The 19,423-nt window shown below is 37.0% G+C and overlaps 2 protein-coding genes across 2 annotated transcripts; both read right to left on the reverse strand.

Moving 5' to 3' along the window:
• Positions 1–1,526: 1,526 nt before the first annotated feature.
• On the reverse strand, positions 1,527–2,593 carry LOC121370050 (KRAB-A domain-containing protein 2-like). The gene is made up of 2 exons (XM_041495148.1): positions 2,571–2,593; positions 1,527–2,124 (listed from the first exon to the last, which is right to left on the reverse strand). Exons 1-2 carry the CDS (start codon positions 2,591–2,593, stop codon positions 1,527–1,529), a joined length of 621 nt encoding a protein of 206 aa, XP_041351082.1.
• A 5,552-nt stretch (positions 2,594–8,145) lies between these two features.
• LOC121372347 (adipocyte plasma membrane-associated protein-like) lies at positions 8,146–19,190 on the reverse strand. The gene is made up of 9 exons (XM_041498649.1): positions 18,877–19,190; positions 17,378–17,473; positions 16,534–16,649; positions 15,172–15,264; positions 13,450–13,566; positions 12,360–12,531; positions 11,520–11,654; positions 10,332–10,524; positions 8,146–8,661 (listed from the first exon to the last, which is right to left on the reverse strand). The coding sequence occupies exons 1-9, from the start codon at positions 18,975–18,977 to the stop codon at positions 8,455–8,457; spliced, it is 1,230 nt and encodes a 409-aa protein (XP_041354583.1). The 5' UTR covers positions 18,978–19,190; the 3' UTR covers positions 8,146–8,454.
• Between the last annotated feature and the right edge of the window lie 233 nt (positions 19,191–19,423).

Raw genomic sequence — 19,423 nt, forward strand, 5'->3', positions numbered from 1 at the left:
TCTATTGGATTGTATAACTGAAGTTGATCAAACCGATTATATCCATGATTGATGATGAAATTACAACCAATTCGCAACACTAGCTTGGATTAGTACTAGCTAAAAAACAAATCCTGCTCCTTTTAACCTGAAACTTGACTTGTGGTGTGACACAGTTGGTGAACTACATGACCTATGCATAAAGTCATTGATCAACTGAAATTAACACAATTGTATTTCAAAATTCACAGCACATTTTTAGAAATTCTGCTGATCAGCATGTCGGTTTGTCATGTTTAATTACTGATAGCTTTCTCTACTCCCCTTGAATTGTTTACTTTTGCCACCAAAAACATAATTATTCTAGGAGTACTTAAATAAAAACAATGCAGAAGTTTATTCACCACTGCATATGAGCAAAAATTAAAACCAAAACCTAAGTAAACAATCAGTTGACCAGTTTTACTGACCTTTTAACAATTGTACATTTTCATATATTTTTAACCCAATGTTTCAGGTCCAGTGTACGATCTGTCATTAAAAAACTTCCAAAACCTGATAAAACACTGTTATATCTGGTGTAAGCACCTGGACCCAGTTTAATGGAGCAGTTATAATGCTACTTGCGACAGTGCTAGCCATGGTATCGCAGTATGCCAACATAAACTGCAATGTTTGCTAATAATGAAGCGGTTACATGGGAAACTGACAGAACAGTGATTATCGTACTTTACAACACCTTCCCACCAGACTTAACCACTGTTCACTATCACAAGCTGAGCGAGTGTGCTGTGTTTTAACATGCCTGTAGCACTCGTCTTGCACTTTGCCGTCCCGTTAGAAGAAAACGCATATTTTGAGATCGATCAATTTGAACAGAAATATGTATACAGGTTTACATCGATTTGTCTGACACCTCTTCCAGCACAGTTACATCTTGTGAAACCTTGTCCACCGCATCTAGACTCGGTTGCACAGCTTGACGCAGGGAAATGTCCTTATCTGTACAGACATCATCGGGTGAATACAAGGTCGTAGCACACCCATCGAATTGGTTTCTAGAGTACTTTCGATCCAATATTCCTCCTTTTACAGCAATTGTGTACAACTCGTTGTCACTGCACTCTGTCACAACTCCGATGATGTTCCTAGGATCTGCACGTCCTCTGTCAACTGAAGGAATGGGCACTGTCACATTGCTTCCGATTTGCACACTAGAAAACACAATGCGACTTCGTTTGACCATTCTCTCTGCTTGCACTCACTCTGCTTGCACTCACTCTCTCACACACACACACACACACACATTTTCTCTCTCTCTCTCTCTCTCTCTCTCTCTCTCACTCCTCTCTCTCTCTCTCTCTCTCTCTCTCTCTCTCTCTCTCTCTCTCTCTCTCTCTCTCTCTCTCTCTCTCTCTCTCTCTCTCTCTCTCTCTCTCTCTCTCTCTCTCTCTCTCTCTCTCTCTGAGAGAGAGAGAGATTGCACAAGTCCAATTCGGACCCGTTGTCACTTTGTAGTATTGAAGGGGATCCCAGCAACTGATAAGCTACTTCCGATGCACGCTTAGAAGTGAGAGGACGCAGGATGCAGAACTTGGTAAGATGGTCTTGGTACACCATGATCCATTTGTTTGACCGTGGCACATAGACTGCATGTCGATGAGGTCAACTTGCGCTCTGGAACTGAAGTCCTTAGACAGGATTGGTTTGACGACAATTCCCTTGGTAGTTGTCCGTTTCCGTTTTCTCTGGCACTCGATGCACATGGACTTGAACAAGGTAATAGCATCATGGGTGATGTTGGCGTACTTCTTGTTGATCTCCTTGATCATCTTGTCTCGTCCTCCATGACCAGTAGCGATGTGGGCGCGCTTGATGATGTCAAAGGTCTCCTCGATGGTAGCGAAGTACAGTGGATATTCCTGGTTTGGCTTCTTTCTGATGAGCTTTTGAACGTCCCCACACTGCAGTAGTTCATATTTCTTAAGCAAGTAAAACTGACGCGGTGATTTCTTGGGTGCCTGGGTGGCTTCCAGCAACTCGCCAACAGACTTGATGTATTCGTCCTTAGGTAGCAAGATACACTTATTCTCTCCATAACTCGTGTACAGCGAACGCCTGAAAGTCTCCTCTAGATCCCTTTTGCTAGTAGGAAGGAAGGAAACTGGATTTAACGTGCCCCTATCCACAAGGGTTCAGGCACGCCCACTTCGGATTTAGCCTCTGACATCGCCAGTGACAAACTCCGAAGCAGGAGGGTGGGGGGGGGGGGGGGGGGGGGAAGTGGTGGTTGATGGGGGCAATTTAAATATGTGGTAAGACCACTTAAAACATAAATTAATAATATTAGGGACTCTTTTTTTTTAATATTTAAAATTGCACCGATAAAACCTAAAGCCTGTTATTAACAATTAATTTTATATTTAGCTGGTGCCACTAACATTTCTGTTTCGGGCTGATCGAATTAAACTAATTAATATATATTAATATAATTAATTTAAACCATAACATCAATTAAATTTATTAAGCCCTGGAGGATCAAGGATTCGTAGAGGGGGGAGCGTTGCGCCCATTCTTCTTTGCGGTCCAACATCCGGAAGACCCACTCCAACATATCCGGATTTCCATGGGGGGGGGGGGGGGGGGGGGGGGGGGGGGGGGGGGAGGAGAGGCCTCCTAACTGGCAAACCTACCGGCCCAAACCGCCAACGCCCTATCGCTCCAAAAAAAGCTCCCTATCACGGCGTCCCTCCCTCTACAGACAGGATTAGTTAAAACAGCAGTAGTGGATTATACAGATTAACTAACATTTTCTATGAAATGATTTAACAATGAACATGTACATCAAAGGTATTGTGACCAATCAAGGAGAACTTGGACTACATTGATCAAAAGACTTGTTTTGAACTGAGAACTTGGTCTACATTGCCCATGGTTATCGTTCACCACTAGTCATCATTGATGGCAATTTAAATGCTCAACGTTACCGCGATGACATTCTCGCTCATCACGTCAATCCTCTGTTCCATAACAACGCCAACATCTCGATTTTTCAGCATGATAATGCCACCTCTCATACAGCTAGAGACACTGTAAATTGTCTTAGGACAAATAACATTGATTTCATTGATGACTGGCCCGCTAAAGTCCTGATCTCAACCCCATCGAGCATGTCTGGGATAGTCTGGACAGACAATTGAGGCGTCGTCCCAACCCACCCGCTAACGTCAATGAACTTCGTCAAGCGCTCATTCAGGAATGGAACAATATTCCACAGGCAGAAATCAACACTTTAGTCAATTCTATGCGCCTTTGATGCACTGCAATGGTCAGTTCAAGAGGTGGTCATAACCTATTAAATGGGTTTTTGTTTTTTTTAAACCCCTACCACACCTGGTCAAAATTTCTCCCAGTTTCTGTTAACCTCTGGTCATGATTTTTGCACCAAACGATGCATCATGGAACACTCTTAAAACGCATATATAACAATTATTCCCCCGGTTTGTTTTCATTAGGTTATGTTCAAGCAAAGTTAGCAGAAGTTTCTTATTTTGTTCAGTATATATATATATATATATATATATATATTCACAGAACCGTTTACATTTGTTATCTGTCCCAACCACAGGGATGAAGTGAAAGAGTTACAGTACAAAATTATACATTACCGTTTTGGTATACACATCAAAATTTTCATTCAGTATTTACAGTAGTTGTTATACATGTATGTATGAATATTAATAATACAGATAGAAAAAACCGATTGTATATTGTACATAGCTTGTAATTGAACATGTAAATTGAACAGGAATATTGCATACGTTTGTTCATTAAAATGACAAGTAAAACTAAATATCAAACACAAGGTTCTTCACTGTGTGTATGTACTACCCTGTCTGTGGGATGGTGCATATAAAAACATCCCTTGCTACTGATGAAAAATGTAGCAGGTTTGTTCTCTCAGCCTTATGTCAAAATTACCAAATGTTTGAAATCCGATTGCCGATCATTAATTTTACTCCATTTATAGTAAAGTTCGTACTGTGTTTCAATAAAAGTAGCAGGCCGTATGAACAAGACTGATGGGGGATGGGGGATACGCTGTGGTCCAAAACATTCACTTTGCTGTACTCTATATAGTGTGTATTCCAAACACATAGCTTACACATGTACACATATCATTACTACGGGCCTGAGCTGGGTCATATTGACTTTGTTAGCAAGGCCCTAAAAACAAAACCTGACTTTCAATATAGTTAACGTATTTTTTGTTTTGTTTTGTTTTGAACAGAGTCCATCATTCAACAAACGGAAGAAACGGACGTATTTTAAATTTTAAAAATCTTAATTCTTGCTTTTTGTTTAATGACACCTCTAAAGGGTATAGGTGCATTAATCATTTATATTGAACTTTTTCTTGAAAGAAAACCCGCTACATTTTTCCAGTAGCAGCAAAGAATATATATGTACTTTTCCTTGTATAGGACAGCACATACCACAACATTTGATATACCAGTCGTAGAGCACTAGTTGGGACGGAAAGAATTTCAGGCATATTGGTGTAGCGAGATAGGTGAGTGGGACACGCCTCTCGATCACATCTTTTTTCTTTCCACCGTATAATTATATATACTGGCAGGTCTTACAATCGTAACATAATTTATCATGGTGGGGTTTTGTTTGAGTAACTGGCTCAGACAGGATTTTGAATTTGGTGCAGGAGGGGCACTCATATTGGAGGGGCCAACCATACTGTCTACCATACTAGTTGTGCTGTGAAGCGACAGAAACATATAAAAGGTGGAGGGGGGGGGGGGCTCCCTCTCTCTGGCTACACTAGTGGCTGCCACCCCAATAAAAAAATTTCTGACTACGCTAGTGCTTAGGTGAAGGTAGAAACAAACTGGAAGCTTGCATCGGATGTACAGGGAAATCCTGGGGTTACCTATCGCAGCTACATATAGTTTGGCTTGTGCCATCCCACTTAGACATTGAGCAATTTTGGTATTGTGGCTGCAAAACTGTGGAGTTGTCAACTTTGTTACATGTGCATGGCTGCAACCACGCATTGGAAAGTACAGCTTTTTGTTGTCATAACCATGCTCATTAAACTGGGTCCAGATGTCCTGATTAAGTTTGTAAAACTCTGCCCTTGGAGGTAACTAAATGCAACTGTGGATGTTATACTAATACTTGTTAAGTTTTTATAGGAGAGTCCTAGACTCATACTAAGATCAAACTGATCCCAAAAGTCTTCATTTTGAGCGAGATCAGGACATTTACCTACCAAGGCAAAGTGTTGACTGCATTCCAAAGCATATTGTCCAACACTGCAAGAATTCTACAAGGCTTGGCTTTGTCATACATGAATACAGGATGGGAACGAAGTGGATGATTGTCAAAATTTAGAACTGCATTTTTTCAAGGATCTTGCCGAGATAACATTGCCCATTTAAATTTTCCTGAAACACTCTGAAACACTGTATGACATTTGTAAGACCTGACATTATTATATTTGATTTTATTCTTGAATGAAGTGGATGATTGTGAAACTGTACCACTGCACCCATTTAAGTTTTTTTTAACTGTTATTAAATACAGTTTTAAAGTCTTCACCCCAACCCCAAACAATGACGGAAACACTATCAAAGGGCTCTGCGGGACAATTGTTCTCCATAATTGATGCCCGTCAGCAAACCTGTTTCTGGATAAGACGACTTATGTTTGTTTGGTCGACATCGGTTACTTAAGAAATGTCCTGGTTACGATTACAATTCATTACGATTGCAAACACAGTGTCCAGTAATCATCATTACATTTCCACAAATAAACACAAGTAGTGAAATGATGTTGCCAACATGAAATTAACCACTTTATTTCACAACCATATTAATTTTATTAACTAAAAGACACAATGGATAATTCTGGATTATTTATTAAATATTTCAGTAATTTATGAACATATGTACACTATAAGAATAACACCAGCTGATAATGTTTGTGAAATGTCTGACTGATCCTGATTCTGGTTATGCAAAGTGTGCATTGTTCTTAATATACATGAATAACAGTGTGTTAAATATGCTTTGAAAATATTGCATACCCGGTAATATTGTCGACTTGACATTGAGATCCCTGGTACTGGAACATGACTTGATATGCCAGTCCTCTATCTCGTGGTCCATTCCTTGACGTGGTGACTTAGCTTGCATGTCTCAATGACTCGAAGAGCTATGCCAGCTATAGCATCAGCTCCTAGAAGGGTCATCCAAGCTGGATTGATCAAAGGGTAGAGACAAGACTAATATGGACCGGACAGACAGAGGACGTGAGTCAAGAAACACATCTGTCTAGCAGAAGCAAACTCCAAAGTCAAAACTGGGCTGAAGAGGCTCAGAATCCTAGTAAGGAAACTCCTAGGAGAAGGAAAACTCCAACTCAAACCAAGTCCACTGAAGTGAGAGTACAGAAGCTATGCATCAGCATTAGCGTGGAAACCGATAGGACATGCACCAAGCTCTATGATCATCATTCCAGTCCTATGCATATCTAAAATTTGCCATTTTACATTTTCTGTAAGGTGATTTCTCACCATATCTAAATTAAAAATTATCGACTCTAAATAACTAAAGATGAAACTTATGTTTGACTCTATGCTGAAACATAAGTGCGAGTTTGTGTTCAACATTATACAATGTGACTGGCATGTCAAAAAAAAACCATGCATAAATTATCATGGAAGTGTACAGAATGTTATTTGGAAAACAATGTAAAGAATATTGGTGTTTGAATATTTAGTTAATGAACTGCACTATGTAAATATCCTTGGTCATGGTCAAGTAGTATGTGACTATTCATCTGTCTATCAGATACTTTTGCAGACCAGTGATTTTGATGGATGGTTTTTGCCCTAGTGCATGTTCGTTTTCCTAATCCAATAAATTTAGCATTTTTTAATTTACTCTCTGGGTTCAAGCTGGACTGACAAAACAGAGAGAAGTAATTTAGGGAGAAGTGAGGAGATTCAGGGAGAAGTGGTGCAAGAATGACCATTTTTTTTTAATCAATATATGGACACAATATTAAGTAAATACAATTCATGTAGACTAATTAATATAATTATTTTGTTTTAAATTAATTTAATGCATATATAATTGATTAATATTGATTAGTTACTTCCCTAAGCAGTAATGATGCATTTTGTTTGTGCTTAAAGCTGCAGACCCTAGTTTCCACCTGTGAAAATGGACACATTTGGATAAAGTTACAATAAAGTGAAAATTTAGTGTAATTCATTATGATTGCAAATGTAGTGTCCAGTAATCATGATAACATTTTCACAAATACATGTATGCACAAGTAGTGAAATGATGTTACCAACATGAAATTTGCCACGTTATTTCACAACCATTCTAATTTTATTCACAACCATACTAATTTTATTAACTAAAATACATAATGGATAATTGTGGATTATTTATTAAATAATTTCAGTAATTTATGAACATATGTACACTGTATAAGAATAACTAGAGCTGATAATGTTTGTGAAATGTGACTCTGGTTATGCAGTGTGTGCAGTGTGCTTAACAGGGCTTCTAGATTTGTTTTTTAATCCACTATCCATGGGATCAGTGATTTAAAAAATTTACTAGCCCTAACTTACTTTAAGTTAATACAATTTTACTAAATAATAGTAATAAAGAGCGAGAACTGAGCTTAAAAACACTAACATTGGGGGTTGGGTGGGGTCAGGGTATTCATATTTACAAAACAGACTTAACTGCAACATTTGACAATTTTTTTTTCACTAGCCATCGGGCATGGTAATAGTAGTCATTTACTAGCCCAACATCGAATATCACTATTCATGGGAGTGGGGCTACCATAATCTAGAAGCCCTGTTCTTAATATATATGTAAAACAGTGCGTTAAATATGCTTTGGATATGTCACATAATACTGTGAAAAACATGTATAAATCATCATGGAAGTGTACGGAATATTATTTGGAAAACACTTTAAAGAATATCGGAGTTTGAATCCAATGGTGCTTAAAGTCACAGACCCTAGTTTCAAAATGGACACCAAGTTTGGTTAATCTACTAAGGGTAAAACATTTGGATAAAGTGAAACAAGAGTGTGTGACATTGAAATGGGGAAATACCTTTAAACATTTACAAGAGCTCATCTCCATAACCAGTACATCTGAGATATGTGCGTTTAAAAAACAAAAAAACTAAACAATTTGTGGTATTAGAAACACCAACATGACCAGAAACACTTAAGACGTATTAAAATGAATAATCTAAACAACAAAATCAAAGTTATGTTTCATTTCAACTGTCAAAATAAAAGCCGTGGAAAATATGCCGTAGTGTTTAGAAACTAGGGTCTATCACTTTAAGTCTTGTCCAGGGCTAAGACTGCTTTGTGGAACGGGGCCCTGGTGTACACATAAGTGAACTTGAGTAATTTATACAGCCATCATGTACAGTCTTCCCAGGTGTGACAGATGGTAAGATCCGATATACAAGACTCCGTTCTTTTCTTCGATCTCACTTGCATCACTCTGCCGGCCTGTGGGGTCGTGCAGACTCTGAATTATCTTGCCAGTTTTGTCAAGCTCCAGAATTAAGCCATACTTTGGAAGAAGTAACATTAGCATCTCTTGTGGAAGTACCTGCAAGCAAGATATACAGTGAGACCTCGATATTCCAGACTTCAGTAGTCTGGAAACTCCACTTTATGGATACCCGAAATACAAAATGAACTCTACACTATATAAATGTGTTCGTTAATCTGGATATTCAGCTTCCAGAACTGGATGAACATTATCCAAACAATTTGTTAAAAAATAAAAACAATTTGCTTCACTTAACCGGACATAATTTCTTTCAACAGATCATTTAATTAGAAACAAATGTATAACTTGCTTAGAGTTCGGTCACATTTTAAGCTGTTCAACAAATCGTCAAGTACTGGTTAAATTTTGTTAAAATATTCTGTAATATACTGATGGAAAGAAATAAGGGAACACATACCGTAAACAAAACTAGCAAACAATGACAGCAACCAGAACCTTCATCCATAGTATCAGGAGGATAACTGTGTTCCTTACATTCAATTCACATTACAGACCGTCAATCCCATATGACATCTTTGTGCTTTTATACAGACATTACTATGCTAATAGTGAATTAAATTGGTCTACAATATCACATGTTCCCATATTTCTTTCCATCAGTATATCTGTGCTAAAAAGCAAATTTAAGAAGTAGCATGTTTAATGGTTTATTTTTGTAACATTTTATTTGACTAAAACCATATTTGGCAACAAATGTTAAAAAACAATTCACCAAAATGATATTGATATAGACCAGTGTCCGAGACTTTGCCTGAGGTACTGTATACGCAAATATGTTCGCGAATAAAATATACCGCAAAAATCGCGAACATGTTGAAAGCACCGTGAATTTAATTACGCGCGAACTTATTTCCGATTTTGTATAATATTATTTACCTTATAATATGTAGTCTTATCTCTACATGCCCAACCCATATCAGAATCAAGCAGTCAGAGGTCCGCAAGGTCACATGATTCTGTAAACCTGCCTGGTTACGTGGATTTGATCGAAGTGACACACAGTTGCGCGTAAGTCTGTGGTTACGTAACCTCAGTTTTGTTTGTTTTCTTTGTAACCTTGAATGGAAGTTTTTGGATACCACCAATAATTAAACGTTATTTCTTCTGATATTTGCGTTTTTCAATTCTCTCTATCGCATGTGCGTGTTCCACCAATAACATGTCTTATCAGACATACATACAACATTGACGTCTCGCTGACAGCATGTGCGTGAAATCGTCATTGAAAAGAGTTTGGCAAATGAAATGTGGGTAATTTTGATTTTATTATCGGGGGACAGTCGCGAAAATAATTCCTCGCGAAATGTAAAATGAAAGCCCGATCGTGAATTATTTTAGCCACGAAAATATTTACGTATATGGTATGATGAGTCAGTGAACTTGGGGTTTTCCCAGTTCCAAACAATGTGCTTTTAATATGTACTGTCCTGTTTATGAGAAAGTGCATGTAACAGGTCCCTCAGTTTTTTTCAGTAAGAGTAACCTATGTGGTTGAAGCAAGTTTCCTCTAGACCATGTGTTAAAAAAATGCTAAATTTTTTTATATTCCTTTACATTCCAAAATGCTAAATAATTTTTGGGTCCAAGATTAACACTGAAATAATTTAGTACAGCAAAATCCCTATGTGAAAACCGTTTAATGATTTTTTACAGCCTAAAATAATTAACATAGCAATACTGTTCTGTCAGTTTAAAAAAACATAAACCTTTGCAAAGAAGGCTCTCCATAATGGTTTTGATGCCATAAAATCCACGCCATTAAACCGTGCTTTAAATCTGACACCTGCCAGACCAATCCAGTACGTTCCACGGCTTGATCTGCGGATATTGTCCGGAAACCCAGGCAAGTTGTGTACAAACACGTCAAGTTCACCTTTCTTCTCTCCTTGTAAATAATACCTAAAATTAAGCCCATACTGGAATTTTAAAAAACCAGAGCTTGTAATATTTACAAAATTATTTTTCACTTTTATTCGATCTAGTTGAAATTGGATTTAAAATCCACTATTTCCTATGATGATTACTCCACATCATCAGCCTCCTACCACCCAACCACCTACCCCAAAAATGTATTATGGAATTGTTACATTCATAAACTAATACATGTGTATATTGTTAGTTGAAACTGTATTTGACAGAGGGATCACAATAGTTGGCGATTCGGTGAAGAAGTTGCTCTATGCCACTTAAATTTGCCTTGTTTAAACTCGAGGGTGAAATCCACTTTGCCATCTTGGAATTAAAGTCATTACATCATCAGTCATTGTGTCCATATATTGATTCTTTTTAAATGGTCATTCTTGCCCCACTTCTCCCTGAATCTCTTCACTTCTCCCTAAATTATCTGGAGGGATAGGTGATTTCTCTCTGTTTTGTCAGTCCAGCTTGAACCCAGAGAGTAAATAATAAAAATAATAAATTTATTTGATTTGGAAAACAAACATGCGCTAGGGCAAAACCAAAATCAAAATCACTGGTCTGCAGAAGTATTTGACAGACAGATGATTAGTCACATACTACTTGACCATGACCAAGGATATTTACATAGTGCAGTTCATTAACTAAATATTCATAACAGATTAACAGCCCAAAGGTTGCGTGTACTAGGACTATCTCCCACTCACCAGAACTGCAGAAAAATAAGACATTTTTTTAACAATGATACCCAACAACTAATAACTGGCATATCTAGCAGGTGCAATAACTTTCTCATTTTTAATCAATTGAAGACAAATATTCCAGTGCTATCCCCACTCAGTCTATTACTAAAAAGCTCCACTATAAACTTTCATAAATATACTAAAATGAAAAGTACTATGGTAAAGACTGATAATAAAAATGCTTCTGGAAACAAGCAATAATAAACATTAACTAAAAACTTTAACTTTTCAGACCTCATGATCCTGGCTGTGGTTGTTTCTGAGATGAGCAGAACATCTTCTTTAATTGACAGCTGTACACCATTTGGAAACATCAGCCCACCAACAAGTTGTGTCATATGCTTTGTTTGTGGATTATAAGAAAGTAATCTGAAACAAATTTATGAAGGTTCATTAATAAAGAAGAAATAATTAATTATGCCTCTTAACAAAATTTAGGAAGGATTATGTAAAGTCAGTACAATATTTTTTATATTTTTTTGACACAGAACACATAAAAAAATCCAATTTGACAATGTTTTTAGGACTTCTATATTCTGTAAACTGGAATAAAAATACACTGATATAAATTTTGCACTGTTTGCACCTAACCTCGAGTTAAAAAATGTATATAGAAGCTTTAATTTCATATATGCACTGCAGATAAAAACAGACATTTACAAAATTTACACATGGTGAATATGCGGGGAGAAACAATCCATGTCAAAATGATAATCCAGTTTATGTCTATTTCAATCAGAATGTTTTTACGCACTCTATCCCAATTTCCACCCAAACAAAAGAACAGAGAAGAAATAAGATGAAATTAACTATTTTTTTGTGCTCAGGTATACCTAACTAAAACGGCTCTTTCAAATTAGCAGCAAATGATCTTTTATATACACATACTCTGAATTTTGTTCTATGATCTGTTTTATATTAGAGTGTCAGTAGTTAAAGTATGGAATATACTTTAATATAAAACAGTCCACACACACACACACACATGCACTCCCCCACCCACAGAGACCAACTACAAGCATGCACACACCCACACACCTCCCTTGAGAGTCCGACACATCTGTTATAGTTTACCTGCCCGATGATTCTGCTTCTAGTAAAACATATCTGTTGTGACGTCTGTCCCATTTTGTGCTGGAGTCAGTGACATAAATAGTGCCGTCCTTAGCAATGTCAAGGTCATTCAAGAATTTGGGAATTTTTCCATTTATTGGTTCAGAAGATGAATAAAGTTGATGCACATCTCCTGAAAACTCAAAATAATACATAATAATAATGATCATTAAAATAATGTTTATATTATAGAACCTCAAAAATAATTCAAACCAAACTACTTTTTATAGTATGTCCCCTGGGCAGTGGTTTGCGAAACAAATGTGGAATAGTATTATGGAATGTGCTGCAATAAAACTAAGTCATAAAACATAATTATGAATATTCTGGTCCCTAGCATAAGTCTTTACAGTGGATCAGTCTTATAGACTATACTGATTTTGACTGTGCATTGTTTTTGATGATATATTCCTTTTTAACCCAAGACAGACTGACAAAAAAAAACAATCACCCAGTGCACTTTGCATGATACTAAGATCACACAAAGTGCTTGCCTTTTAATTTTATACATAAAGAAAAATGAGATCAAAAACACAAATTGGCAAATCGTCTTCATAAAGCAACAGGGCTCGAACTTAACGACGGCACTGACAGCAATATAAATTGCCATAGGTAGAGAGCACTGCCGATGGCACTTTTGTGCCGATGCTAAATCTCCTCAACAATGGCAAAATATATACACCTGGTGTACATAATCTGCCAATATTTAACATTTTCAGATTTGAAATATGTCTACATCATGTACATACAGCAAAATAACCTTTTAGTCATATTTATTTTCTGCAAATGTCACATTAAAAAACAATTGTTATAGGCAAACTCAAAGTTGGCATCGGTGGGCTGTTTCACCCATGGCAATTCTTTTTAAAATTGCTGTAGAAGACTAATTCTTAAGTTCGAGCCCCGGAGCAAAGTATTTCAGCTAGCAAAGTATTTGACGAGACTTGACCGAGTACAACCATTTACTATTGACAATAATCATCCATCAATATTTCAGAATTTATTTGTTTGAGTACAGACCTCGCAAGGAAAGTCTTGAACATCATCTTACCTGTAGCTACGTTGACTTTAAAAAGACCCAAGTAAGCATCCACTACAACTAAATAGCCGTCATTGTCAAGGCGCATTCCAAGTGGTCGTCCACAGGTAGGCTCATTCTCAAAACCACCTGAAAATTATAGATCATGCTTTCACGACACAACCAACATTAATATCCATTACACATGACTGAACATACATATAAAACATCCTGATATAAATGAGCATGTACCAGGCCTGCAGAATCCAGGGGGTGGGGGATAGAGGCTCTTCCACTTACATCGAAAAGGTATAGTTTTTTCCCCCATCTTTGTATAAAGAATGAATGAATGAAATGTTTTGTTTAACGATGCACTTAACACATTTTATTTACGGTTATATGGTGTCAGACATATGGTTAAGGACCACACAGACATAGAGAGAGGAAACCCGCTGTCGCCACTTCATGGGCTACTCTTGTCAATTATCAGCAAGGTATCTTTTATATGCACCATCCTATAGACAGGATAGTACATATCACAGCCTTTGTTACTCCAGTTGTGGAGCACTGGCTGGAACAAGAAATAGCCCAATGGACCCACCGATGGGGATCAATCCTAACTGACCATGCATCAAGTGAACACTTTGCCACTGGGCTACGTCCCGCCCCTCGATCATTATATAAATAAAGGTAAAAATCTGGCTTGTGCCCCCCCCCCCCCCCCCAAATTAGAGATTAAGCCCACACACTAGAGCTGGTGACCCCAACATCAGGTATCATTCAAATGGGCAACGCGCTACGCCATTCATACAGTGTGTAAAGCAGTTTTGCGTTTCATACTAGCATGAAACTCAAAATGTTCACGTTCAATTCTTAAATGCAGTTCACATTTGTAAGACTACAATTTTGATTGTATTTTTCTTACCAGGTGTAATTTACAAATAATGAGGTTTTAAAATATACAGTAGAATCTCGTTGGGTTGAACTCGGAAGGGTCGAATACACCGCAACGCTTGAACCAAAAATGAAGTCCCGAGTTACACTTACACGTTGTTGACTAAATGGTTAGGTTGAACTACCCGATGGGTCGAACACTTTCTCGAGCACCGACAGGGTTCAAGCCAACAGGATTCAACTATATTTTATATCCATAACAAATCTTATTAACAAGGATGAGCTACACTATTTACTCAGGGCCATACCTAGGTTGAAATAATTGGGGGTGCAGTGAGGCCAATAAAATAAATTGGAGCATATTAATACTGGATTTTCTCCTGTTAGAAAAAAATAATTAACTTTTAGAGTGAAAAAGGTTTTTTTTTTATTTGTTTGTAGGTCAAGACATGCCACTCTGCCCTTCATGCAAGATAAGGTTCTGTTACTATTATGTACTCAGTATCTTCAATAAAAAAGGGCATGGAATGTAACCCAGCACTCTCTTGACGTATGGTTGGTCTGGGATTGATCCCCATTGGTGGGCCCATTGGACTATTTCTCATTCCTGCCAGTGCACCACGACTTGTATATCAAAGGCTGTGGGATGTGATATCCTGTCTGTGGGATGGTGCATATAAAAGATCCCTTGTTACCAATTAAAAAATGTAGCAAGTTTCCTCTCTAAAACTGTATGTCAAAATTACCCAATATCTGACATCCAATAGCCGATAATTAATAAATCAATGTGCTCTAGTGGTGTTGTTAAACAAAAACAATCAATCAATAAGAAGTTCCAAGCAGAAAAATTTTCTACCTTACCACAAGGATCTTGACCTAGTTTTGCCAAAACTCTTGCCGTTCCTTTGTAGATAACAAGTATCTTTCCATCAAGGGTACCTGTATATATATGCTCTGGAAAGAGAAACAGAACATTTAATAGTTTTTAGATTTGCAGAAACGGTTAAAAAGAAACTAATGTGAACAAAAAAAGGTACATTATAGGCCTAAACTGACAGTTAACACAGGTTGCCTTTATTACATCACTCTAAACTAAATGTACATAAATTGACACTGTCAAACTATATCAAACAAAAATATCTTCATTCTACTTAGCTATTTATGAGAATGGTCAGGCCAGTTTGAAGGAAGGAAATGTTTTATTTAACGATGCACTCAACACATTTGATTTATGGTTATATGGCATCGGACATATGGTTAAGGAAAACACAGATATTGAGAGAGGAAACCCGCTGTCGCCACTTCATGGGCTACTCTTTTTCTATTAGCAGCAAGGTATCTTTTATATGCACAATCCCACAGACAGGATAACACATACCACAGCCTTTGATATACCAGTCGTGGTGCACTGGCTGGAGCGAGAAATAGCCCAATAGCCCACCGACGGGGATCGATCACAGACCGACCGCGAATCAAGCGAACGCTTTACTACTGGGCTACGTCCCGCCCCTGAAGTTTGAAGCAACTTGAATGAGTAAAATTATTATTTTATTTAGCTATACTTGTTCATAAACTACTTTAACTGTTGTATATTTTGATAGCAAAAAAATATTAAGAATACCAAAAACAATTCTCACAAATATAAAAAAAATATAAATAATAATAATTTTAAAAAACCTGACTTAAATTTATAGCACTCTTCAAGGTATTAAAACACTATTAGTAATAATAATATAATTATATATAGTGAAACCCTTCTAAGCATGACACCCACGGGAGCAAGTAAAAAAAATCCAGTTTTGAGGGTTCTCTTCTGTACTGATAATTAAAAAGGGGCCATGAAAACCACCTGGCTTTGAGTGAATTCCGGTTTACTAAGGGTCCAGTTTTGATGGATTCCACTGTATATATAATGTCTGTGATGTATGTATGTGTTATTTTGCATGGGATTCAGTTAGAAAGAAGTACCGGCTCCCACCTAGAGCAGGTTTTAATGACTCAATGGGTAGATGTAAGGCCACTACATCCTCTTCTCTCTCACTAACAATTAACAACTAACCCATTGTCCTGGAAAGACATTCTAGATAGCTGAGGTGTGTGTGCCCAGGACAGTATGCTTGAACCTTAATTGGATATAAGCACAGAAATAAGTTGAAATGAAATGTAGGGGGTGGGGGTGGGGTGGGGAGGAAGGCTAGTATGAAAACTTTCTCAGCAACCAACCTCCATCAATGACAATTGACTCGGGACCAATAATTTCATTCTCATGAAGTCTTTCCGTCTTTGACAATTTTTCATTACGTACCAGAGGGCCAGTCAGATCAGGTGGATCTGGAAAACTAACAGCTCAAAAAAATAATATTCACAAGTTCTAGCTTCAAGTTTAACAAGGACCATACCTAGCATGGGTACAAGGAGGACAGTTGCACCCAGAGAAAAATATTAAGCAGTGTTTCTGCCAGAAAGAAATTTTTGGGTATGACGCTATGGAATTGAATTCAACCACAGTCAACAAGGGGTATGGGGGGCTTCCCACAGAAAGAAAATGAGTTAAGTTTAGCGTTAGGGTTAAAAAAATCATACAGTAATGATAAGAGCAATTAATTTTGTCAAAAAGTTAACGTAAAAAAAAAAAAAAAATCAGCAAAAATATTTGGGTATGGCGCCATACCCATTTTACCCTCTGGCAGAAACAACTTCAACTTCTATTTGTTTTTACTGCAACAACAGCTTAAATCATATTATATTTCAAAGTACAACAGTTACTGTGCTACAATGTATAACACATATTGGAAGGAAAATTATTTAAATTATAATGACAACAAGAAAGCAATCTAAAAACATGGAAAATGGTAAACATCTGTCATGACTAAAGAAACAAGGACTGGGATGTGGAGGAAGTTGAAAGATAGAAGGAGCTGTCAGATCACAACTAAATATGATGGAATTCAAATGAGAGAAAGGTCAATAGGTAGTGGGATAAAAATAGTTTTTAAAAAGATAAGGAAAAAAGAAAAGAAAAGAGGAAGATATTTACTAAAATTAAGTTCTGTTACAGAAAAGATACCTGAAAGCGACGGGTTCGATTGGCGATGGAATTAATATCAGAACAACAATCACAAGAATCACAGCAACTGCAAAGGCAATGGCAAAGGCACCCCAGCTAAAGAAAATACATAAAATCGAGATTAATAAAGGCACCCCAGCTAAAGAAAATACATAAAATCGAGATTAATAAAGGCACCCCAGCTAAAGAAAATACATAAAATCGAGATTAATAAAGGCACCCCAGCTAAAGAAAATACATAAAATCAAGATTAATAAAGGCACCCCAGCTAAAGAAAATATATAAAATACAGATTAACAAAGACACCCCAGCTGAAGAAAATATATAAAATCAGGGGTAGAATTAAAAAAAATTCAGGGCAAGGCCATTTTGACTTTGGGTTTGAGGAAATGTTTGGGGCACCAAGGCCAGTGGGCAGGGCACCAAGGGCAACATTTCTTTCAAGGGTAGGGCACCAAGGCCACTTTCTGTAAAGTTTTCACTGATGCGAGTGAGAGATGAGGTTCCATGCGCAGAACAGTCTTTATAGAGCGACTGCGCAGTTACTTCTCGGCGACCACGTGGTTCTCGGATCTGTGGCTTGTAAACAATAACAATATGGCTGCGCCCATCGAAATAGCGTGTCTGAGAGTCGGCAATAATTTCTTTGGATTTCTGTTTTTATGGACGAATACACGGCAAGTGACAAATGCTGCAAAGTTCAATTTAGTTGGTACCAGGCATGAGAAGGGCACTAGGGCATACAAGGAAAGCAACCACGGCTACTTATGGCCGTGGACACAGTCCCAATTTATCAGGGCACCGCGTCCAGTAACAAGGGCACCTACGGCAATAGCCGTAGTGCCGTGGGCCAAAATCGATCCCTGTAAAATACAGATTAACAAAGGCACCCCAGCTGAAAAAAATATATAAAATAGAGATTAATAAAGGCACCCCAGCTAAAGAAAACATATAAAATAGAGATTAATAAAGGCACCCCAGCTAAAGAAAATATATAAAACAGAGATTTAAAAAAAAAAAACAGCTAAAGAAAATATATAAAATATGGATTAATAAAGACAACCCAGCTAAAGTCCAATCTTGCTTTCTTTGCTTGTTTTAACTTTATTTTTACAAACATTTCTGTGAGTATGACATACGTTTGTTTACTTTGCTCATGCAAGAGTCAAATTCATCAAAAATATTCAAATGTACGTACTGATGCGCACAAACAACACCACTGAAACAGGAACCTCACCGAAACAGGGCAACAAACGATATTATTATCTAGCCAAATAACTAGTTAACACTTTTAATTAATCGTTTAATTTACCATATGAAAACTATTTTCATGCAAGTTTAAAGGCATAGTGTCTCTTTATATTTTGCGCTACATGGATGGGATGATACTGATAACAAAATATGAGTATTGTCACAAAAATGTTAACATTATCAACAATAGCAAATGTTTTGGTATAAGATAACCATAATCAATGTTTTCTAAACATCAAAACAAGTACCCTTGTGCAGCCACTGTTTCTCTTTTTACATCATCATTACTTGATTTTATTTCTTCACGTGACAGATTGTCAAGTTTTCTCTGTCTTAAATTAGTTGTCATCTTTTAATAATGCATCAAAACACTGTTTACAGTAACCTATCGATACATGCATGAAGAATTATTACTCTTCAAAGAGGTCTTAACCGCAATTAATTATTCTTGTAATCAACATATATGCCATATAAATATTTTGTTACAATATCTATTTTACAACTGTTCTAAAATGATTGCATTATACTATATTCACTAATGATATACAATTTTACTGATGAAATGCCTAAAATGATGGCGACGGTTTTAACACTGTAAGTTATATTGAAGCCACTCCACAGAACTAACTGTGGTATGAGACATCGCCGAGAAAGCTGTTAGCGGAGAAATATTATCAAGTGTGAAAATAAACCTTTTAACATACTTCTTTTAAACTATCAACTGTAATTATTTAAAAATATACTTTAATTCTGTGTTCAACTAAGTTCTAATTGTTCATTATCACAGATAGCGAA

The sequence above is a fragment of the Gigantopelta aegis genome, chromosome 4, assembly GCF_016097555.1.
Source record: "Gigantopelta aegis isolate Gae_Host chromosome 4, Gae_host_genome, whole genome shotgun sequence".
Classification (NCBI taxonomy): Eukaryota; Metazoa; Mollusca; class Gastropoda; order Neomphalida; family Peltospiridae; genus Gigantopelta; species Gigantopelta aegis.